The 24,947-nt window shown below is 38.3% G+C and overlaps 2 protein-coding genes across 3 annotated transcripts in view; one reads left to right on the top strand and one right to left on the bottom strand.

Moving 5' to 3' along the window:
• Positions 1-12,034, bottom strand: part of ANKMY2 (ankyrin repeat and MYND domain containing 2) — a 40,629-nt gene extending 28,595 nt beyond the window's left edge. Inside the window, exons 1-2 of one of the 2 annotated variants that reach the window (XM_004431412.3) lie at positions 11,805-12,034; positions 4,845-4,909 (exon numbers count right to left, since the gene is read on the bottom strand). In XM_004431412.3, the coding sequence (XP_004431469.1) occupies positions 4,845-4,909; positions 11,805-11,871 (132 nt within the window). In that variant the 5' untranslated portion in view covers positions 11,872-12,034. Of the gene's footprint in view, positions 1-4,844; positions 4,910-11,804 lie in introns of those variants that run through there. The other variant, XM_087427603.1, reaches the window with a different exon arrangement.
• Positions 12,035-12,438: 404 nt separating this feature from the next.
• BZW2 (basic leucine zipper and W2 domains 2) overlaps positions 12,439-24,947 on the top strand; it is a 62,768-nt gene continuing 50,259 nt past the window's right edge. Inside the window, exon 1 of the mRNA XM_004431414.3 lies at positions 12,439-12,582. The gene's annotated coding sequence lies outside the window, so the exon portion shown is untranslated. The remainder of the gene's footprint in view (positions 12,583-24,947) is intronic.

Below are 24,947 nucleotides of genomic sequence, written 5' to 3' on the forward strand. Positions count from 1 at the left end.
TTATAACACAGTGTATGTATTTCCCATATCAAATTTCAGGGCTCGGTATTAGAAGCCAAACTTGTGAGAAATGACAAATTTATACTAAGCTTTTCAAACAAGTGGGTATCACATACACTTTCCCATCTCTTAGTTCAGTTTTGGGTTATAAGAATTTAGAATAATGCAAAGAAAATTATAAATTCTGAGTGCAGTGATTAGTATGCATTATCTTACTTCTAGTACTACCTGTTATTCGTGGAAACATTTAAATGGATAAAGAAAAAAAGAAGTGATGTTAATAAATTCTGATGTTCCATACAGATATAAAGCTACCATACTATAAACTTTCTAGTCTTTCTAGTATTTTTATAGTATTTCAGTGTAAATATCAAAAAACCAAATTGAATAATTCAAAACAATACTGCTAATCTACTAGAAGAGAATATTCCCATGTTTAAAATAGTTAAATTAAATTTTAAATGTCATATTCTACAAACAAACACATAGACACAGAGAACAGATTGGTGGTTACCAGAGGGGAAGAGAGGTGGGGGAAGGGTGGAAGAGGTAAAGAGGCACATTTGTACTGTGACGAATGGCAACTAGACTTTAGGTGGTGAACACGATGCAGTCTATAAAGAAGTAGAAATATAATGATGTACAACCGAAATTTATACAATGTTACAAACCAATGTTACCTCATTAAATAAAGTGTCATGTTCTAGTTATAAATATGGAATAACTTAGTATCAGATAGAAAAATAAAATACTCAATGTCCATCTCTGCTCAAATTAGGAAGGCAGTGATAAGGTCTCATAAAATGTTATATGCAATCATCTCTTCTAAGAAGCATTTCATTTCATATTTTAACATCTCTGAAACTGAGTTGTACTTTACAAATACTAGAATCTTATAAATTACCATCAGTCTCCACTTCCCTCATTTTTTAATATCTCTGAAATCTGGATGAGTCTTAAAAATCTATGACATCATAGATTCGATGAAATCTAAGAGTAAAAATTCTCACCTCCTGGTCATTTCCCAAAGACAACCTTGGAAGAAGTCTGCTTAACTAAATTGCATGAAAAATGAGCTGCTACAATTCTTTAGATACAATGACCCTAAAAATAATTAAAGTTTCTCTCCTATAAATCTTAAATCAAAGAATTCATCAATATTAGTCTATTAGGTGACAATTCTATATCATTAAATACAGCATGCATTCATTCAGCAGATATTTACTGAGTGCCTAATATATCTATCTATGCACTGTGGCTAGCAATGAACAAATTCTATGCCATGACAATCTAAGTCGCTGGCACTTCAATTTTAGTAGGGGTGACAAGGCAGATGGTGATATACATGCTATAGGGAAATAACATGGAGTAATAGGGAGAGGGAATGCCAGCAGGAAAGAGGAGATTATTATTTTTAAAAGGACGAAGAAGGAATGTCACTCTGGGTAGGTTGCATTTCAAAAAGCTCTGAAGGGAGTGAGGAAGCAAAGGATGTAAATAACTAGAAGACCAATGCTCCAGGTAAAGGGAATGCAAGGGCAAAACTCTTTGGGGGAGAGGAGCATTGCGTTCAAGGAACATCAAGGAGGCCAGATCCGTCTGCAGTTCACTCAGAATCTCCAGGAATCTCCTTGTTTTGATCTTAGTGCTTCTAAGGTTTTAATATTAAACACGGGAGTGTATCTAATGTTTTAACGTTAAGTAGGACGCCAATGTTTGTGGAAGGTTTCTGCAAACTTTTTTTTTATCAAGTTGTAGAAGATTCATTCTATCTTCATCTAAGAGTTTTTACCATCAGTGGTGGTTTAATTTTATCAAATGCATTATAGTATCTGTTGAGTTAATCATATTTGTTTCTCTTTTATTCTGTAATATAGTGAATTACATTGAAAGATTTTCTAAAACTGAACCATCCTATCATTTTTGGAGAAATCTTACTTGGTTATGATGTCTTATTCTTTTGAATACTACCAACCAACTTGCTAATATTTTACATGGTGTTTTTGCATCTGTATTTACAAAGTGAATTGAGCCCATAGTTTTCTTGGGCTTATTCCTATTTTGGCATCAACACTATGCTAACCTTATCAAGTGAGTTGGGTATGTTTCTGTCTTTTTATGAACTACTGGTACAGTTTGTGTAAAATGAGAATTAATTAGTCTGAAGGTTTTGTAAAGCTTACTCAAGTTTGCAGCTTTAGAAGGTAGTTGGCATTTAAATACACTTACATAATTCTTCCTTAATTATTCTAGTTTTTCTACTTCTATATGAGATGAATATGTTCATTTTTATTTTCCTACAAAGTTACTACTTTCATATGGGCTTTCAAATATATTGACAAAAAAGTTACAACAATTTCCTTTATAATTGCATTTATGTTCTCTCTTAATTTCTTGGTGTTTATACATACCATTTTCTTACTTATACTTTCCAAATTGTGTCTATTTTTTTGGTCTTAAATTGATCACTTTTTTCTTTTTCTTTTTTAACAGCTTTATTCAGATATAATTCACATACCATACAATTCACCCATTTAAAGTGGTACAATTAGTTTTTAGTATATTTGCAGAGTTGTGCCACCATCACCACAATCAATTTTAGAATATTTTTGTCACCTCCAAAAGAAACCCCAAACCCATTAGCAGTCATTCTCATTTCTTCCCCCTGCCCCCTTACCCAGCGCTAGGCAACCACTAGTCTACTTTCTGTCTCTATGGATTTGCCTATTTTGAACAACTCCTATAAATGAAATCACATAATATTTAGTCTTTTGTGACTGGCTCTTTTACTTGGCATAATGTTTTCATTCCTTTCATTTCAGTACTTCATTCCTTTTTATGATTGAATAATATTGTTATATGGATATACTACATTTTGTTTATCCACTCATGAGTTGACGGACATTTGGGTTGTTTCCATCTTTGCCTATTATAAATAATGCTGCTATAAACATTCACGTGCAAGTTTTTGTGTTGACATATGTTTTATTTTTCTCAGGTATATGCCTAGGATTGCTAGGTCATGTGGTAACTCTATGTTTAATTATTTGAAGAACTGCCAACCTGTTTTCTAGAGCAGCTGTACCATTATATTCCTGCCAGCAATGTATGAGGGTTCCAATTTTTCCACATCCTCATCAATAATTGTTATTATCTATCTTTGCTATTATAGTCATCCTAGTGGGTGTGAAGTGGCATCTCATTGTGGCTTTGAGTTGCATTTCCCTGGCAGCTAATGTTGAGCATTTTTTCATGTGCATTATTGGTCATTTGTATATCTTCTTTGGAGCAATGTCTATTTAGATCCTTTGCCCTTTTTCTGATAGGGTTATTTGTCTTTTTTATTATTGAGTTGTATGAGTTTTTAACTTTCTAGTTATAAGTCCTTTATCAGATATGATTTCTAAAATTATTCTATGGATTGTCTTTTCACTCTCTTGATAGTGTGCTTTTAAGCACAGAAGTTTTTAATTTTTATTTTTTCTTGTTGCTTGTGCTCGAAGGCTTTTTAAAATTTTTATTTCTATTTTATTTTTCTTAATATATTTCTTCTAGTTTCTGAGTAGGCCTCACTCTTTTTTTCTAATTTCATGAGTCGAAAGCTCAGAACACCACAAAGATTGAAAGTACAAATAAATGCTACAAAATTTCCTCTGAATATTGCTTTGGCCACATAACACAGCTTTTGATAAATGTCTTCAGTTCTAAATAGTAAGCAATTTCTACTTCTATTTCTTCTTTTATCCAAGAATCATTCAGAATTAAAAAAAATTTCAGGTGACATATTTTATTATTTGAATCATATTTTTGTTTATTTTCAATGTATTATACTGCATTTGGTGAACTTGTCTGAAATTAGCCAAAATTTCATTTATAAAATTGTATAATACACAGACTAATTTTTAGCATTGTTCCATGTAAAAAGGAGATGTACTATTTTTTTCTGTCTCACATATAGTGCATAGACTGTTAATTAGATTATACAAATTTTCTGTCCCCTGGATTATTTTTTTCTACTTAATCTGTTGGTTTCTAAAAGGTGCCATTATGGTCTTACAAATTTCTCCTTTGAATTCTATCTTTTTCTTTATGAACCTCAAAGCGTATAAGCTTATAAGTGAAGGCTAAAGGCTGGTATGTTCTTGGTGGATTATTAATTTAATCTATAAGAAAGAGTCTTCATCTATTAATTTTTTTTTTGCTTTAAACTTTATTTTGTCTGATATTAATTTTGCTACCCATGTGTGGGTAAAGAGTTAACAAAACCTCTTCTCCTTCTGCATGAGAAACTGAAGTTCAGTTAACTTTCTAGCACTAGAACTGTGCTATATAACAGAGGAGCCACTAGCCACACATGGCTAGTGGCTCCCATACTGGACAGCTCAGAATAGACATTGGCATTGTCTCATAAAGTTATTTTGGATAGCACTTGTTCTAGAAAGTTGAGTTACTTTCCCTAGTTAACTTTCCCTAGAAGTAGAATTGCTAGATCAAAGGTAGGCACATTTAAAAATTACACATATTCTAAAATGTCAGCTAAAAATGACATACATTCTCCATAATGTGATGTCAATTTACACCTAATCAATTAGCACAAAAAAGTTCAATGTTTCCTACATTTCACAAGAAATGATATGATTTTTGGTTTAATTGTCACTTATCTGATTACTAATAAAATTAAACATGTTTTTACATGCTTGTCTTTTGCGACCTGTCTGCTTACATTTGGTCTAGAGATTAGTATAACTTGAGCACAAATGCTAGAAACAACCTTATTATTAGATTTTATATATTATCCATTCTCATAGGAAGTAAAACACTTTATTAAACTTTTTTTATTTTACCTCATCCAAGCAGTTGACACGAACATTCTTGCTGGCTAATAGTGTTCCAGCTTCTTGGACAGTACCTAAAAAAAAAAAAAAAATGCAAAGTAAAGTTATTTATCATTACAATAGGAAAAAAATCTAACATCAAGGAAACAAACTTTAAAGGGTTATTTGTAAAACTAAGACTTGTCAGGTTAGGTTGGTAAGACATAAAGCATCAATCACATACTGTTTATTCCACACAATAATTATCCAGAAGAACAGATTCACAGAAACTAAAATAGCTCCTTGTTTTTACTTCCACTGACCTTAGAGTATATTAAATTGGCCTCATTTTCCTTTTGGCAGTAATACAATAACCACAAAGCATGAGACTCTTAATAATGAAACAAATCTTAAAGGGCTCCTGGTCCAATCCACTATCTAAATCTTAAATTCCAGTCAATGTAATAATTGGAGTTCAAAATACAGTCAGTATTTATATACTTTGCCATTGCTAGGCCCTGTGAATTGATGGCATGCTTATAATAGAATTCTTGGTTTGGAAACGCTTAGGTAAACACATCTTTAAAGCCTGGTACTATATAAAAGTGTCCTATGGTCAGTGTTCAGACTCTCACGCTGCAAGTCATCTAATGTAAACCTGAAGGTCAGTCTCTGTAAATTTGGAAATAAGCTATAATTGGGCCACAACTGTCAGTTTTTTCCAGTCTTCAGTAAGACCTACTGACAAAAGCAAGCAGTTGCAGGAGAGAATGTTGCTATTATCATCGTTAATAAGAGCCAGTCACACGTTCTGACAAAAAATTTCCTGTTTGACTGGGAAGAGAACGACGAAATTGAATGTTCTCAGGGAGAAAGGATGAGATAAGCCTCTCCTCTAAAAGGACATAAAAGAATAGACGTATCTCCCAACTAGGAGTTATTTCTCCTCTTTAAATTTAGAATTATAGTTCAAGAATGTGCTAAATTCTGCTAGTCTTCCAGAGTTAAAGGTGGAATGCAGAATAAAGATTGGCATGCTTCTTCCTCCCCAACCTGCTTCTTAAGCAAGCATCCGAATGCCCCTCACCAACAGAGGGGAGACAGAGAAATGGCTCTGCTGTGGAAATGTCAAGTAAATGATTTACAAGTCCCTGGATTAAGACAGCAGCTATTCTGTAAATAGTGCATTTTTCTGACCCTGTACTCCATCTGAGGGCAGTTGATATCACTGGCTGAATGGCTACAGGATGAAAGGAGAAAGCCTTCAAGCATGCTAGCAAGTTCTACATGGAAGCTTATCCATACCTGTGGCTTCTCATCAGAGAGTCTCAAACATCTTTAGAGAGGAATTAAAATAGAACAAAAACTCCCGCACCCCAATTTCACTTGAGGAAGAGGCTTCAGCTGAATCCCATTATCCACTGAGGAATAACTGAAGTTATTTTCCATCTGACCAGGAGATGTTTACGCAGTAAAAGGAGAATACTATAGAGATTCTGAGCATGTCAAAGCCTGCTACATGTTAGGAGGTGGATGGGGATTACAATCATAAACATTTGGCTCATGTTAGAGAACAGACCAATAATCCTATAAAATGTTTAGCCCAATGGCCAACAATAGAAGTTAAATCTGTCTAGCGAAGGAGCAATTGGGAAAAAAAAAAAAAAAAGATGAAGCGTGCACTAACACCCCACTGAATACCAGGTAGTCTTTGGAAACGCAGGGACCAGGATGAGAAAATTTTTCTGAAATGGTTTGGGCTTCTAGAGAACAAGAACAGATTTTGGAAAATAAATGAGCAAAATACCCCAAGAGGAAAAACTTGCGATGATTTCTAAATCCGTGTTCCTAATTTAATGACGTTAATAGGAAACTACAGAAGGTCTAGAATAGCATGGAAATGTGAGACACACGGCTCACGCAGAAGGATTTTTATTTTTGGTCATTCCTTAGTGTCCACAGCAGATTCTCCAACAATGTTTTGCAAATAAGTTTGAAAAATTAATTGCTTTACTCTGGAAAAGAAATGAGTTAAATATGATTTAACAAACTTTTAAGATGGGGAAATACAGTACTCTAAGGGGAATGTGAAATGAGCCAACATTTATCTTCAGTGGAGACAAAAATTAACAGACCTATTACTGATGAAAGTAGTATTTAATGATTGGTTTCCCTTTTGAAAATTTCTCCAAGTCGCTCAAACCAAAGAAGAAAACACAACCCCACCTGCTTCATTAGGGTGGGATTAATCATCTAGGCTGGCCATCTGGATGGGCCAGCATTTTAGCAGAGAAGACACGATGCTAACAGTGATACTCTCACTGTTACTTCCTCTCTGTTACCACACTGCAGCCCTTTCAGGAGCACTGTGAGATGGAACAAGTCCTGTAAACCCTCAGCCTCCTCATCTATGAAGCAGAGAGAGTAGTACCCATCTCAGAGGATTCTGAGAAGGACTACGGGCTTGTCCTAACGTGGGGCACACTGTGCACCCTCAGTGCATATTAGATGCTCTTGTTATTTTATATCCAGAGCAGCACAATATAATTCATCGTAACATTTCTAATATCTAGATTGGGACCATTACTCTCTACTGAAGACAAAAGAGATGTAGCCAAAACAAACAGAAAGGGAGAAACGAACAAACTTGTAACATTTCTGTTTCCAGCAATCTATCAGATAACCATGAGAACTGAATATGTATGAGTTTGAATCATTTAGTGGGATCCCCGAAGAAAAGGGATGCTTTAAGGAATTTATATCCTTTAAATTTTTAAAGTAAAATATTTAAAAAACTATTTGGCTTGTTAGTTGCTATAATGTTTATGTATAAGTAAAAAAATGTATAAAACATTTAAAGTGGCTAAATTTTAAAATAACAATATATGGATATTTATTTAATTAGATATATAGTTAAAAATGTATTTTTAAAGTAGACTTCTAATTATAACATACATTTTGAAATAGTGCATTTGTTTAGTGTGAATTTTCTATAAGTTCTCCTACTTATATCTACTTTTAGACTTTGTAACAAAATGGTCTTAAGTTAGGAATATGAATCACTACATAAAAATTAGAGTATCTAAAAGAGCTGTTGTTTTGTAAATGAAGACAATGAAGCTGATAGAGGTTGCATAACCTGCCCAGTCATATAGTTCATGGTAACTATATATTTTAAGTTAAATTTTTCTTTGAACTCTATACTATAATTGATTATTAGCAGACCTGAATCTTTCTAGACCATAAAGATACTAGAAATAACATTATTAACTACACAGGACCTTAGAGCAGGATCTTTTTTTAATAGTTCAAAATTGGAAAGAACAGAAATGTCCATCAATGGGAATGGATAAGCAAATAGTGGTATATCTATACAATGGAAATAAAGGAAAAAAGAAGAAACAAACCATTGAAATAAAGAAATAAACATCATGAATGAACTTAAAAATCATGACGCTGAGTGAAAGCCCTGCAAAAAACAAAACACAACTATGATTTATATGATTCCACTTATATAAAATTCTAGAATAGAGAAATCCAATCAATAGAGACAGAAACCTATCAGTGGTTGCGTGGAGAGAGGGGTGGAGGGAGTGACAGATTACAAAGGGGCATGAAGAAACTTCTGGGGGTGATAGAACTGTTCATTATCTTAACTGTAGTGACAGTTTCATGGATGTATACATAAGTCAAAACTGATTTAAAAAAGTGTCCACTTTATGTACCATTTATTGTACTTTAATTACACTTCAGTAAAGTTGGTGAAATAAACTTTATCATCTAAGCCTGTTTCACAGCTCCTTTTACACAAATAATGCAAAAATAAACAGTAAATACATTACTTTCTTGTTAAGTCAGCAACAGTGATCCCAGGGATTTCAGGTACTAAACAAGAAAAGTAACGGAAGATCTGGTTCACATGCTTAAAGAAGGTTTAATTTATTTTAAAATAGTGCTTAATGAAAAGGATATCCGAACTTAGAAGAGTGGGTCAATCTACAAGTAATATAAGCCAGTTAAATTTGCTTCAGTGATTTCAATTTTCTCTTCTTAAATGTTGGGAAATGGATGCTGTCATCAACTATGATTTAAATGGGTATATAGGAAACAGCTTCTCGCTTTCATCTGGAACTTCTTTTTGGCATTCTAACAAATACACAATCTGTAGAATACCTAGCACGTGAATTCTCTCAGAAGAAGAAGTTGTTCTAAACGTGCCCAGAAGCAATGTGCAGTATTCTTTGGACGGTAAGTCCCACTTACAGTCTGCTTAACTTCTGGAGGGCAGTGATTGGCAGAAGGGAGACACTCAAAAATCTGCTGAGTTTATTTCAGATTGGCCAAGATGACAGGTCACACTCGGCTGAAAATGTACTGTTAGTTCCAAGTGCTAGTACTGACTGATCTAGTGCTTCTCAACGTTGAGAAACGTACCAAAGAAAAAAAAATTAGAACTCCACCCATCTGCTTAAAAAAAGAAGCCTAATTATTAGAGTACAAATATAAACTCTGCTTATGTAATTCAACTATAAACCAAAAATTATTTTACAAATTAAATGCACACAAAACTACAAAATCAACAACATTTAAAATTAAAATTAACTTAACTTGACAGATGATAATGTTTTGCTGAAATTAAATTGCCTCTCAAAGCAAATATGGTACGGACTCTTATGGTGCTGGCTTCATTTTTGTTTAGTCTGTTTTCAAGCCCACATATTTCTAGGACTATGGGCCACATAATATCTCTGCTCTGCCACTTATTACCTGTGTGACATTGGGCAAGTTATCTAACTTCTCAGTTCCCCAGTTTCCTTGTCTACAAAGTGGAGAATACCATATTTACCATAATAACAGCAACACAAATAGTATTTTAAATGCTTTCCATACTCATTTCATCCTCACAACAATGCTGTGAAGTGGGTACCATTTTTCACAGGGAGAAGCTCAGAAACAGTAACTTGCCCAAGGCCACATCACCAGCAAATGATTGAGGTAGGATTCCAAATCAGACCTGCATGATTAGGAATGCTGTAGCTTAAAAATTCCTAGCTCATCAAGATTAAATGCATCAATACATGTAGAGAGCTAAGAATTATGCCTGGCTCATAATAACATTCAATAAACGTTTGCTATAGTTGCTATTTTCTCACATTTTGCATTACTTTTCTTTGAGCGTATAGTGATGACCCACAGACCTTCACTTGACAAGAATGTATCACATACTAAGTCCATCTCAGTTCTCTTCTCATGGGCTGGGGCCAAATAAATTGGTGAAACACAGCGTCTGTGCACTGGTGCAACTTTATGCAGGATGTGGGCCCAGAAATATCACAGCACTAACCAGACTAAATTCCCATTAATTCTCTTTCATTTAGTCTTTAAAATAAAAACTGGCAGACACCTAAGAATATATCCAAGGATTCCCCCCGCCCCCCACTACCACCTGCCCCTTTCAGAGACTCACTTTACAATAACTGCTCACTGGTTTAAACTTTTGAGAGAACATGATAGCCCTGCACTATTTAAAAAACAAAATTTGCATCCCTGGTGGATTTTGAGTTGATCCTTTGTCTCCTTTTTGCCCAGCACAGTACCTGGCACACAGCGGGGACTCATGTGTTTGCTGAATTGAATTCCAGCGCCACCAAAGGCAGGAAGAAATTACCCAGAGACAGACAGAATAGAAAGACCGCAGTGCCAAGTAGGTCAGCGGGGACCGTGCAGAACAAACAATGAAAACACCAATTCAAAAGTCCTACAATTCTAGGCAAAGGACACTTAGGATAAATAGAGCTGTGATAGACTTACAGCTGTTGAGATCAGACGGGGTGGGCTCAGCTCATCAGCACCTGTTGAGCTCAAATCCGATTTTTTTTTCCTCCTTTACATTTAGACTTTCCTCGTCGCTATGAAGACTAAATCTGCCTTACTCTCTGGGGGGGTCCAGATTTGAGCCTGGCTACCTGGATAGACAGAAGACTGGAAACCGGGAAGCCTTTATGTTGCAATGACTTGCCTCTCTGCCATTCGAGGGCAGGCGTGCCTACCTCATTCTTGAGCTTAAAACAACCACATTAACTGTGCCCGCAGTCCCACGCAGCACCCCCATCCCTGCGCCGTGACGGGTCAGGAGAAGCCACGTAGTCACACTGATGTCACCTGCCAGGTAACGGGACTTAGCGGGAAACTCCTCTGGGACATCTTCTCGGGAACTGAGAGGAAAACACGGCTTCTGGCTCGTCCCCGGGGCCTGAGTCTCCCTTCCCACGACCCCGAGCGGCGGAAGTGGGACACGCGTTGGGAGAGTGGAATGGAAAGAGCGATCAGAAGATCCCGGCGGTGCCAAGTGCGCCGAGAGCTGCGCCTCGCCACCTCTCCTCGCTTCTCTTCGGGTTCCTGAGGCGGCCGTGGGCTTCTCGAAGGAAGCCAGGGAGGCCCTGGACGCAAAAGCCTCAATGAGGCAAATTACAGACCTAGTTCTGTGCCCTTATAAAGAACTCCTCTCACTGGGAGCTCCCTCCACCCCCAAGCGGGGGCGGGGACATCCAAAGCATCCAGATCTTTCGGCCTCCGGAAGTCGAAACGGCCCTTTAGACACCCGTCTAAGAACCTGAAACTACCAGGTCACTGTCGCCAAGACGGACCGTGGTCAAAATCACCCGAGGAGTTTTGAAGAATGCACATCCTGGGGCCCACACCCCAGGGTCACTCTCTATAATGTGAAATAGAGCCTGGAAATGTGTCCCTTTCCAAAGCTGATTTAGAGGACGAGCCTCTGCATTCTTCCCAGCAGTACTCTTCCCGCCCCACCGCTCCGCCCCCGCAACGGGGTCCCAGACCAAAGGGAGAAACACTATTTCCCGGTCCCAGGCTGCCAACCTCGCAGAACCGCAGCCAAGGGTCAGCCGAGCCCAGGGGTCCCTCCCAGGCTCCACCACGCCCCCCGGCCAGGCTGGCAGCGCCCCCATCGCAGCCCAGCACCCATACCTTTCCCGATGACTTCCAGCAGCTCCTTTTCCTCCTGGGTCAGCTCGCCTTTCTTTATGTGAACCATTGCTCCCGCCAGCTTGAAGGTTTTTCAGTTTCTTTGGAAGTATTAAAAAGAAACGATGTGTCTGTGGTAGGAATGCCAGCCTCAATGAGGCAACCACGACACTGAGCAACCAGCCGCGGAAGCGTTCGTATTCTCTCCTCCCTCTGCCGGGCCGGCGAGCAGCGTGCGAGCTCGGGCGAGCCGGGCCGGCGGTGTCTGCAGGCCCAGCGGCAGTCCCCGCCCCCCGCGCGTCATTGGTCCGGCCGGGAGGAGGAGCTACAGGAGGCGGCAGCAGGAGACTCCCATTGGAGCAGCCTGGGGAGGAAAAACCAAATAGAGAAAACCAGAGGGGGGGAATTAAATTCCTCTTACACGTTCCTCCACCCCGTCCAGTCAAGTCAGAGAGTTAAGGACACGCAATATTTAAAATTCTCTACCTAGAAGTTCCGTGTCCGATTATGGCTGCTAAGGGGGTACAGAGGTCCCCTGTTCTCGCTACACCTTCCTCATTTCCCCGGGAGTGGGGCGGCTCCGGCAGGGGGTGGCCAAGGAGGCAGGGGCGGTGCGGGAGGCGGGGCTGCGCCGGGCTCCGTGTGTCGATGTCAATGTGTCTGTCCTTCACTCCTCCATTGTCTGCCGCCGCCGTTGCCGCTGCTGCCGCCGCTGCCAACGCCGCTGCCGGAATCGCCGCAGCCCCCCAGCCTCGCGCGTCGCCGCTTCCTCCTCGGACAGGTGAGAAGCAACCCAGGTGGGGCCGAGGGAGCCGGGAGGGCTGCGGGAGCGGCGTGCGCCGCCTCGCCGGGGGCTTCACCCGGACCGGAGCTAGCCGCGGGGAAGCATGTGCCTGCTGGGGCGGCTTCCTGCCTCTCGGTGGAGAAGCTTCCCCTCCACCTCTTACCATCACATATACCGCGTAGCAGTGCCCTGGAGTGAAGACCCGCCACTTGCCACATTTGGCCGCCCCGGGAGACCCTGGGACTGCGAGCGCGCGGGGGTCGGCCACGCGGTGGGAAGTGGCGGGTGCACTTCGTCTCGTGCGTGGCAGCGCCAGATGCGGCTCCCGGGAGGCTGGGGCTCTGGGCTAGGGGTGGGGTGGGGAGGAGAGCTCCCCATTACGAGCGAGGTGAACGCGTGATGAAAGTAGTCTCGGGAGAAGGTAGTTCTCTTTTGGCAAGCCTCAAAACGCCTCCCCCCGCCTCTACTTGTCATCTCCTCTGGCCTCTGTGGAAGCTGTAGAAGAAAACCGGATCTGATCGCCCTATGGTGCCTGTTAAGGATATTTGGAACCAATTTCCACTTGCACTAATACTTCGTTTATGAGAGACGGCTTGGGGGGAGGAAGGGCCTCTTCGTCGCTCTGCTAGAGTTCCCAGTCTCTTTGTAACTCAGATCTTAAGATTTATGGAAATAGGGAGGGGAGGGGTGGGGGCGGAGATTAAATTGGTGTTGCTGTCTATATATAGCCTTAGATTAGCCTCTTAATCCAACCTCAATTCAACTGTAATATGTAGCCTCGAGCTTAGACCATAGGTAGCTGGCGGGTACATACAAGTGTGTACCCTCCTGTGGCTCAGTAACAGGACTGCTTGCTAAAATGAAGTCAGTTATTCCTCCAGGATATGCAACCATAACATATTGATGGCATCAATGAAAGCTTCTTTAGAAATTAGTGTTTAGGTTTTACTGTTGTTTCTCTACAGACTAGTACTGATGTTTCTCCCAAGACCCATCTGCTTCGAAGAGAAATATTTGAATAATTATCTAGATGGTTTTTGTTAAGCATCCCCTACCACCACTCTTTCTCCCCACAGTGCCATATATAAAATGAAATGCATTTTCCTGTGGCCTTATGCCTTCATTTTTTTGAAGTATTCACTAACACTTCTGAATCCTGGAAGATGTTCATCATTATTTCCTGCCTTTCACAAAAATCTTTTCTAAACCCCAGCTGTTTTCTTTTCTAAGGCTTCATCTTTAGAGGCTGGGGCAGATCTGAGCCAGAACATCTCACATGAAAATGGTCTGAAATTATTCGTCTCAATGTATAACAAGGAAACTTTTGTTGAATGTTGCTTTAATAATGATGTGGCTGTTCACACAACAAGTAGTAAGGCTTTTGAGAGTGAGAGTGACCAATCTTTTGTAACACTTAGAATGCTATTAGTGCCACAGTTACAGTTGATTTAAAACACAGTATCCTGCAGAAGGAACCCACAAACCTAAGAAAATGTTTGCTAGTAACCTCCCCTAACATGTGACTTAACATCTTGCAGCGGATGCATGGCTAGAATTGGGTACTTCATTGCCAGTATTTCCATCTCTTGTGCCAAATTTGGGCCATGGTTACTTGAAGGTCACACCTGTTTGTCTTGCTGGGGTTGTCAGTTCCTCGAGGATAGCAATTTATTATCTATTTTCTTGATGCCTTATGGCCCCCGGTTGGTATTTAGTCCGCTATGAATACATGACTTCAGTAAACTTAGAGTAAATGACATTTAAAGTCAAAAGCTAACTTCTACCTAGAAATGCAGGTAAAGAATATGTTTCAATTTCTAGAAACAGACACATAATGAATACTGTTCATCAAATGGATTACCTTATTCATTTTGTACAGTGTAAATTTTTAATTTGGAAATAAGATTAGCTAATGAGCATGCCTGAGACTAGATTAAGGAACTTTTCTTGTGCTAAGAATGTATTTACATCAAAGAAGTTTTCTTTTACTTGATAATAAAATAGCTACTACTTAGTGAGTATTTAGTCTGTGCCAGATATTCTACCAGATGCTTTGTATAGGATTATTTTAATCATTGTTATAGTGACCCAGGAATTAGCCAATATTATCCATATTTCTGCAAATAAGAGGACAGAACTAAAAGAAGTTAATTTGACCATGGCCTCACAGTTAGGAAGTGTGGGAGCCAGAATTAGAACCTAGATCTTTCTCCAAAACCTTTTCTCTTTTCTCTATTCTCTGCCTATGTGGCTGGCAGTAAGGGGGAAAGTATATATTCTAACTAGCTAGTGGATAATACATTCATGTGGTTCAGCATGCCAAAGGGACAAAAGCCTCTCTCCTACCTCTTTCCCCAGTCCCTTCTCCGTGCCCTGCAACCTATGTTATCTATTTCTGTCATATCGTTCCTGAGATATTTTATGATTTATAGCTTAGATGTCTATTTCTACTTTTTTTTTGTGTGGCAGAAATAGAAGTATACTAACACTGTGTAATTGAATTGGTATGACGCTTTGGTCTCTTCCATTTCTTTCTTCACTTTTTTAAAAACAATGATTTCTGAAATATCTGAAATCCTATGTGTCCCCTCATCTCTTTTCTGCTACTCCCACCCTAGACCTCCCCTGGCCTATTGCAATGGATTCCTAAGTAGCCTGCTTCTCTCTAACCTCGCCCCATCCAGCTAATTCAAGGAACCATCACTTCAGTAAACACTGAGCACCCATCATCCGCCCAAAGATGAAACATGTTCTGAAAGACCGAACTGATTCACTTAAAATGTGTCAATGGCTTTCCACTGGCCACAGAATAGAGACCCAAGTCTAGCCTGGGAGGCTCCAACTTCTGGTCCCAGCCAGCATTTCCAGTCAGCCAGCCCCTCCCACACGCTCTGCTCTAAGGTCACCACACTGCTGGTTCCCTCACTTACCAGTAATTTCCACCCCTTTGTTCCTGCTTCTCTCTTTCTGGAATGACTTCCCTTCCCTCTTCACTGATTCTCTCTCCTCCCCAGATCTTATGAACCGCTCAACTTTCAAGATACCACTTATATGTAACCTTTTCTCTCCAGCTTTCATGATCATCTCTCCCACCCCATCCAGTGAGAATACAGACCTAGTAAACACATTTATTCATGTCCCTCAGCAAAGGGGATAAATAAAATCTTTACACAGGAGTTGCTGGTACAATTATTGGCATCTTCTAATCGTCTCCTATCTTCTTATGAGCTCTAGTCTTCCCCACCCCCTAAATTGCTTCTTCCTCTGGATCTCCGTGAAAATGCCCAAAGCAGGCACCTTTTCAGGACATTCGAGTATAGTTATTATTAATCTATTTGATTCCTTCTCCTTCCAGACTATAAATTAACTAGGACTAATTTACGCTTGTTTCTCAAGAGTGTAACCCAGAGTCTTGCACCTAGTGTGTGCTCAGTACATGCTGAGTTGAATTCAATTTGATCCCTAAGTTATTTTAGGGGGATTTATTTCTCTACTTGACTAATCCTTCCTGGCAGTGTGAGGTGATATGCCACTAAGCACGCACAGTCATAACCAAGGGCAGATGGTCTTTAAATGTTTTGGGTCTCAAGCTGCTTGACATTCTGATGAATGCTATCAACCAAGAAAAAAATTGTTCGTATGCACATGTTAGAAATTTTGCATACCATTCTTGGACCCCCCTCCCCCCCATTAAAGCCCCTGACCTCCAACTCTCTGCTTTAAGAGAGTGCTGTTTCCTTTTCATTGCAGGGGAATGGCTCATTTTTGACTATTTTGTCTTTCAGGGTGATGTTTTCCTTGACATTTGACTTTCTTTTCTTAGACTTAGGTACATTTATTGACTGGGTGGATATTTGATGATAATGAGAAGTTTTATTTTCTTTTAGGTTTGAAAATAATATTGTGCTTATATTTTTAAAAGATCCTTAATCTTTTAGAGATACATACTGAATTATTTAAGGAGGGAATGATAGGACATCGGAGATTTGCTTCAATATAATTCTGTGACAGTGGGGACAGGGACTGACTAAGAGTATAAATGAGACAAAGTTGACTATGTTGTTAACGATTGCAGCTGGGCAGTGAGTACATTGACTTCTTTATATTGCTCTCTCTACTTTTAGATACGTTTGAAATTTTCCATAATGAAGTTTTAAAAACAAAAATTTGGAAGTATTACAGCCTCTAACAAGTTGTTATGGTTTTTTTTTAAACAAAACATGAAGTAATAAATACAAATGCTGTTTCTCTGTACTTGGAGTTTAGCTTATGCAATTATTCATTTAAATGTTAAAACACTTACAACCTAAATCTGCAAAGACTGTCTTGTGAAGAATGCATTTCCATAAACTGTTCACATCACATGTTAACTTCTCCACAAAACTAAAAGGTAGGTGGCATTACTCAGTGCTTGTGTCACAGGCTTATGAATATCTTACTGACAGCTAATCTTCGTCTTTTTTGGAAACTGACAAAGTAATTTGCAGACAAGTCTGAACAAGGGGTGCGAAGATATTTAGTTTAACTGAGAAAATCAAGATGTGAATGAAGTGGAGATACAGATTTTCTTCTGTCTTATAAACCAAGTCAGAAGGCATTCCAAAAAAGGAGTAGCAAAACTGTTGTGAGCAATATCAGCATTTTTAGGATAAGTATATCAATACAGGAAGATTAGTACCAGACTCGGGACTGGGTGTGCCTGCAAGGTTCTTACTCAGGGTTTGCCCAAATGGTAAGTTGACATCTATTTTCTGGATTCTTGCAACTTTATAACTTGGGTTTATTTTTTTACTATTATTTTCAGATTCAAATAATGATAATTTTCTTTTTTATTTAATTATTTTTTTATCGCGGTCATATTGGTTCATAACATGTAAATTTCAGGTATACATCATTATATTTTGACTTCTGTGTAGGCTATATTGTGTTCACCACCAAAAGGCTAGTTCCACCCATCACTGTTCACATGTGCCCCTTTTACCCCTTTTGCCCTCCCTCCTCTCCCCTTCCCGTCTGGTAACCACCAATCTATTCTCTGTGTCTGTGTCTTTGTTTGTTGTATAACTTGTGTTTCTTGATGTTTAAATTTTTCTTTGATTATGTTTTGGACTTATGAAATGTTACTGTTTTCAAAGGCCAACATGGAATTTTTTTGTATCATTTATAACATGTCTTCCCAGAATTTGTTTGAGGGATTTTTGAAAAAGATTTAATTAAGCTTGAAAGCCAAGTCTTCGCAATGTCTAAAGACAGTGTAGCCAATCCAGTATCACTGCCAGGTAATGTGTAAGCACACGTTAGTATATATCCAACTTCAGCTCATATTTATATTAGCTCTGTCACTATGTAATTTAAAATTCTATGCTGATGCCTCTTATCTCTGAGTATAATAAAACTGTTCCAGTAATTAAAAACAGAAAGCTATTTCTGCATCAGAAGGAAAAAGGTGGCATTCACCTTCCTGATAAATACATTTAAGCTAGAAAATTGGTGTTTTTCTCTCTTGTCATTTGGTTGTCTATTTAGTGGGATTGAGTTAGACCCGGCAGACCAAGCAGCTTTTGAAACTACATTCATCAGCCTCTGAGTAAAATCTCTTCCTGGTCTGTTGACTGCGGAGTAGAGCAGACCCATTAAGTAGCCTCTTCTGACCTGGTAGGAAATGATTGTGGATGGTCCTTGGGAGACAGCTAAGCGCAGCCACAGCCCTGGGATTTGGAATGGGAAAACCAAGGCTCCAGCTTCTGTGGTGAGATGTGTTTTCCCAGGCAATCTCCCCTGCTTTCAGTTTCTTCATATATAAAACAGGGGTAGTAACCAAACCTACGGTGACTTTGAGGATCCTTGAGGATACCCTGTGAACTATAAAATGGTATATAAAATCTAATTGTTATTTTTAGGGTCAATTCTGTCTATTTTTACAGTTGGGAAATATATGAATAACACAATTTTAGGCTTAGTTGATAAATCATTTCAAAGTAAGATTTTATAGACATTAGTATTTGCCGTAAGCCTGTCTTCCTACATTTGGGAAGATGAAAATTATTTCTGATGTGAGATTCTTTCATAAAAGATATAATTCTAATAATTATACCTCAGAATTAACATTACTTTTTATATTAATAAGAAAGATCTTGGTGTGCATCTGTCAGGTTCAATGAATCACAAAGGATAAGACGTGATCCTTGTCCTCAAGAGGCTTATACCATCCTGCAGGAGATTGGCCAGCCCTTGAAATTGTAGGGACTAAAGTAATCATCCTAAAGCTCTGCCCTGCTTATGTCAGCCCATAGGTTAGAAGCCTTGGAGAACTTACTTTTGCATGTTTGAGTGGCTGTCTGGCTCCTGCTGGTCTTTCAGCTCTAATTTGAACAATGTTGTTACTCTTCTACCCACCCACCCTGCTTCTGCTCCTGGAATGCCCTCCTCCGCCCGTTTCTGCATATCAGATTTTTACTCAATTCCTTCTCAGCTAAGGTGATCGCTCCTCCACGCAGCCTTCTCCAGTCCCCAGCCAGAGCAGTACAGACACAAATGTGGATTCCAGAACGAGGAGAGCTCAGTGGGAGGGCTGATCCTGCAGAAAGTGAGATTTTGAACGGAGTCTGGGAGAATTGGTGAATTTGGGCAGGAGAGCCAGAAGATGGAGAGCATTCCAGGGAAAACAACCCCCATGAAAACAGCTCTATATATTATTATAACATTATAAATATTTATAAAATAAATATTGGCTGTAATTTTATGGCCAATCATACTGGAACCAGAAGTGATTTCATTCAAAGGCATATTTTCCTCAATATGGCAACTTTAAAAATCATAAAAGTGGTAGATTATATTTTAAAGCACACTTGATGGTATGTTCTTGCTCTCAAGTAATTTATAAAATGTGACGTCATATGTTTAAGACTAAATTGAAAATTATAAACCAGTTTCTTCAGAATTGGCTGTAGCAGGAAAGTTGATAATGGACATAAAAAAAAACAATGGAAGAGAAAATCATATACTTATTAGAATATTTTGCCCTTGAGTACAAAATGATGTGAGATTATCCAAAATAGCTAGAATATAAATAGCCAAACAGCTAGAAAACAAAAGGAGTAGAAAATTCTTTGTGAAATTTATTTTGCAAATAAAATATGTCTGAATATCTGATCCATGGAGCCTGTTTTTATCTATTCCTTAAAGGAATTTTAGGACTTCGTATTCTCTCAATTTGACTTTTTTCCAATTGGACCATTCTGATTTTTTTTCTTCTTCTATTGATGAATGGAATAAAGACGTTGCTGAAACAGTTAAACCTGAGAGATACAACTCAGGGATTTAATAATCAGATTAATGTGAATCCTTTTAATGTGGGATTATGGTTGTCATTAGGAGTTTCCATAGCATTTTTCCTTTGTATCTATTAGGGAAAAAACACATGATGATTTGGAATAATTTCTAAATTTTTTTTAATATAAAATCTACCAATATTAGCAGAGTATACACAAAAATACTTTCTTAGCTCACTCTGATATCTATGTTGAGGCCGTGGGTTTCTTTAGCAAGTATCTTTTGGGCAGTCAAATGCCAAGTAGAATGATTTGGCCTGTCCTAAATGTGGCATGTGTTGAGTGAAGAGTGCCAAAAAATGTTTTGATAGTCTTATTTGTAAACTATCTACTTTGAAAATAAAGGTTTAGGTAACTCAGTGAATGAACCATTCCTTTGGCAAATGCCAAAGAGACAATGCTTTCATTATTCCTTCTTGATTTTTTTTTTTTTTTTTTTTTTTGGTGAGGAAGATCACCCTTGAGCTATCATCCACTGCCAATCTTCCTCTTTTTGCTGAGCAAGATTAGCCCTCAGCTAACATCCATGCCCATCTTCCTCTATTTTGTGTATGGGATGCTGCCACAGCATGGCTTGATGTGCTGTGCGTAGGTCCGCGCCTGGGATCTGAACCCAGGAACTCTGGGCTGCCGAAGTGGAGCGCGTGAACTTAACCACTACGCCACCGGGCCAGCCCTCCTTCTGGATTTTTAATGTCAGGTGTATCCTTTGTTTCTTTTTTCTGTTTGTTTTTTAGTTTATGTCAAAAAAGAAAACAATGTAATGATAACATATAAGAAAGAATAATGCCCTACATTAATATTAAGGATAGTGTACTCCTTTGGCTATCTTTAATTCTCTTAATTATGGAAGTAATATTTTAGTAGGAAAGCAATAATAACTTCAATCTGTGAAAGATGTAGAATTATGTTTTCTCTTTTCATATTGCAACTTATTTTTATGTTAGATGAAGACTTTTAAAAAATAATTGTTAGGTGTACTGTTATTTTTGAGGATGTCTAAATAAATCTCAAAAAAAACCACTGGGCAGAGGTGAGTAATAATAAGAGATACTAACTCTTAGCACTATAGGGAATACATAATATGCCACTATGGGGTGTGCAGTTTTATGATATTTTGCTATCCTCTTCTTTTTATATATTCACACAAAAGACTTTAATGCTTTTCAAACTAGCTTCAACGGCTTCCTGGATTTGTGATCATTTCTAAGAAAAAAGAAGAACATCACATCTGTTTTTCTTAGTATACAAGGTAATAGAATGGCGTTATTATAAACAGGAAGGAGAACCCCAAGTTGATGGTACAGAGGAAACTGCTGGCTAGAGGAAAGGGATGTAGCATTGGTGTTTAGGAGTGTGAAGACTGTGTTTTTGTTAGAGTTCAGCCTCTGCAGGAAACAATTTGATAACTGGCTCCTGTAGTACTAGAAACCATGGTGCCATAAATTTCCTACTATTTACATGTCCCTAAGAGGCAGGGTTTTTGTTAAATCCTCTCACTAAAGATAATGTTTTTTTCCTAAATAGAGCTCCATGGAAAACTATTTGGCATTTTGGAGGTAACATATGCTAATTCAATTTATCCAAGTGCTGAACTAGACGTTAAAATTAATATTTATGCTTCACTCCATCTAATTCTAAGCCATAAAATCTATGAGCCAAATAATGAAAAAAGCCTCCTTCAAGAATCACATAAATAATCACCCAAGACGCTGCAACATCTTCAGTTGGCTGTTTGGAAAGTGCACTAAATGGAGACTGAGTTGATCAGATTCTGGCCCTGCCTGTTCTCTGTGTGTCAGCTCCTGATGGGCAGGGAGTTTTCTGCTTTGGTCTCTGCTGTATCACCCATGTTAGAATGGGATGCATGACTGCATGCAGTGGTGTGACATCTGAGAGCCTTATTGGACTGTTAGATCAGGGTCTGGCTTCAGGTCCGTGGTTTTCAAAGTGTTCCATCTCTCATGGATATCAGTTATAAGTTAAAAAGTAAAAAACACATTTAATTATTAAAACATTAGTAAACACAGCTGCAACTCAAAGGCATCACGTGATGTACTTTAACATACTAGAGCCCCGTAATCCTTGTTAACTCACACTGCTAGGTTTTTTGTGCTGTGCTTGGGTCAAACCTCCACCTGCTAGAAAGTGAGCACCATGCAGCTTGTCTGATTGGTCCCTGCTGTGTCTCTGTTGACTAGTACCAGACACATGTTTGGTAAATGAATACAAATGAATGGTTTTCTACATGTATGAACCTTTTAAAAAAGTATACGTACTTGAGAGAGTTTGTAGCTCTGCACTAGTTGTTTTTTTTTTTCCTCTTTTAATGTGAGTTTGTGTGGTCTACTCCTATAAAATTGTGTCAGGTAGTATAGTCCCATATCGTCAGTGTGCTGTGTCCTATTAAGTCCTAAATGGGTAAATGGCTTTGGCTAAAATGCCTAAATGGCTTTGGCATTTCTATCCAGTTCATGCTCTCCTCATGTGAAATAGGGATGTGTATGGTAACTTTTTTGGGCTGCAACCCTTCAAGTAAAGCTTCATCTGCTAGAGAGGCTTGGGCAGGTCCCCTCTTGGGAGGATGGGGGCAGGAGTGTCATGGTTGAGAGACCTCATAAGTGAGGAAATGTTTGGACTGCCCACCACCACCTTTGAGCTTCCTGAAGGTCCACTACTGTGTTTTTTAAGCAGTTGCTCCAAAGCAAAATTCTCCCACTAGTTACCAGTCTAGGGTGTTATTTTTTTTCCAGAAGATTCTATTTTCCTCTCCTCCTTGATTAAAATGCTGAGAGGACACACTGTAGTCCCTGTGGTCATAATAACTTTTAACTTCCCATATGATCTAATAATTCTAACTTCCCATTTGATCTAATATTCATAAACACTCCCATCAGTTTTGTGTCTGACACGGAATCAGCCTTAATAAACTGACTTACTGTCTGCATTTGACAGCACTCCCTGCTGATTTTTTTTAAAAGACTTTTTTTTTTAGAGCAGTTTTAGGTTCACAGCAAAATAGAGAGGAAAGTACAGAGATTTCCCATAAACCCTTTGCCCCTACACGCGCATAGCCTCCCCCATTATCATCATCCTCCACTAGAATGGTACATTTATTACAATTGATGAATTTATGGATTGTTTGATAGCACATGGTCTGGCACATATTTGGTGCCCAACATAAATGTTCATTTTCTGTATATGCACACACACACACGTATGTGTATTTATTGTCATATATGCGTAGACATTTTCTGAAAGGATACATGAGACAATGTTAAAAGATTAAATTTTCTTTTTCCGTGGAATGGGACTCCACTCCATGGACATGAGATCAGGAGTGAAAGGTTGGGAAGTGGACTTTATTTTTCACTTCAAACCCTTTAAACTGTGTTAGTTTTTTGCCATGAGTGTATTAGTAGTTTATAGAGCCAATTAAAATAAAATAATATAGACAGACCATCGTGTTTTCTCTAAGCTTAAAACTATAATATGATTAATAAATTTCAAAAGACATTTCCCTCTCCAGGAGAGGCTTCTGATTTTCCTAAAGTGATGCATTAGAACACATGACTTTTAAAATAAAGATACTAGAGGTTGTCACTGAATCAAGTCACATAAGTACAAGTTCTAATGCAAGAAATTCTTTTTCAAGTTGTACTTTGTCATAATATTAGAAAGATGATAGAATTGGATTTAAAAAATTTTTTCTGTATGTATGCCCCCAAAAAACAGAATGGAAGATTATGCACTATGTTAAAATGTATACAGTGGCCACTACTATAAAACTTAGAATTATAGATACTTTTTCTCCATCTTTTTCCCAATTTTTCCTTAAATTTTTGACAATTTACACGATGGGTTCATTTTATAAACAGTGATTTTTAAGGAATTATTTTCTCTGCAGCAAGTATTAATTTTTTCACACTTTTATCAAGTAATCAAGTGGTATGCATTATAATATATAAAATATATGAGTATATATTAATGAGATAAGCAAACATAATGGATAACATTAAAATATATCCTGGTAGATATGGACCTTCCAAATCATCACCTTGTGAGATTTTATATTTACTTTGTTGATAATTCAATTGATTAATAAATGTTTTAAATTGCTTCTTGAGAAGTACATTCATTGCCTTTGAACAATATATAAAAGAAGGGGTTCATAAAAACGTTAATCAAAAGGAGTTTTGATTAATGACAGCATTATTAGTTTAATTCATAGTTATGTACTGAAGGAAGAAATTAATTTGATGGATAAATTCTGGAATATATGTTTGTTTGGTTTTTTTTCTTGTGAGGAGATCAGCCCTGTGCTAACATCTGCCAATCCTCCTCTTTTTTCACTGAGGAAGACTGGCCCTGGGCTAACACCCGTGCCCATCATCCTCTACTTTATATGGGAGGCCACCACAGCATGGCCTGACAAGCGGTGCGTCGGTGCACGCCCGGGATCCGAACTGGCGGAGCGCGGGCACTTAACCACTCGCGCCACCGGGCCAGCCCCTGGAACATATGGTTTTTAATCAATTAAGTTACTATATAACATTTTGTACTTATATGTTTTGCTTTGATAAATATTTTTTAAATGTATAAGAAAAATAATGAGCTATTTAAAAATTTTAAAAACTTTTTCTGTTCAAGAGTCATAATTTTGCCTTTAGGTATTTGTTTTGAATTAGTAGAAGTTAGAACTTCTTATCTTTAAAAATCTCACATCTTATTTTGTGTATGTGCACATTTTTTTTCACTATTGACTTTATTTTTTCCATGATGATGATCTTTAATAATAGTTTCATTTTATATACTTCTGAATCTCTCCTCCATCAAGACTGTAATGCGGAAGAATAGTTCCATGGCAAGAATAATATACATAGTGCAGGGCGTGGTTAAGCAGGTCATAGCTCCTTATTGCCAAGGATTTTGTGTAGTCTATGTGTGCAGCAGGAAAAAGAACCCCCTCTTCTGATGTAGCAGTAAGGGCATTTTTTTTTAATATCTTCTTATACACAGGACAGTCAAATA

This window comes from Ceratotherium simum, chromosome 1 (genome assembly GCF_057802395.1).
Source record: "Ceratotherium simum simum isolate JZ-2026a chromosome 1, ASM5780239v1, whole genome shotgun sequence".
Classification (NCBI taxonomy): domain Eukaryota; kingdom Metazoa; phylum Chordata; class Mammalia; order Perissodactyla; family Rhinocerotidae; genus Ceratotherium; species Ceratotherium simum.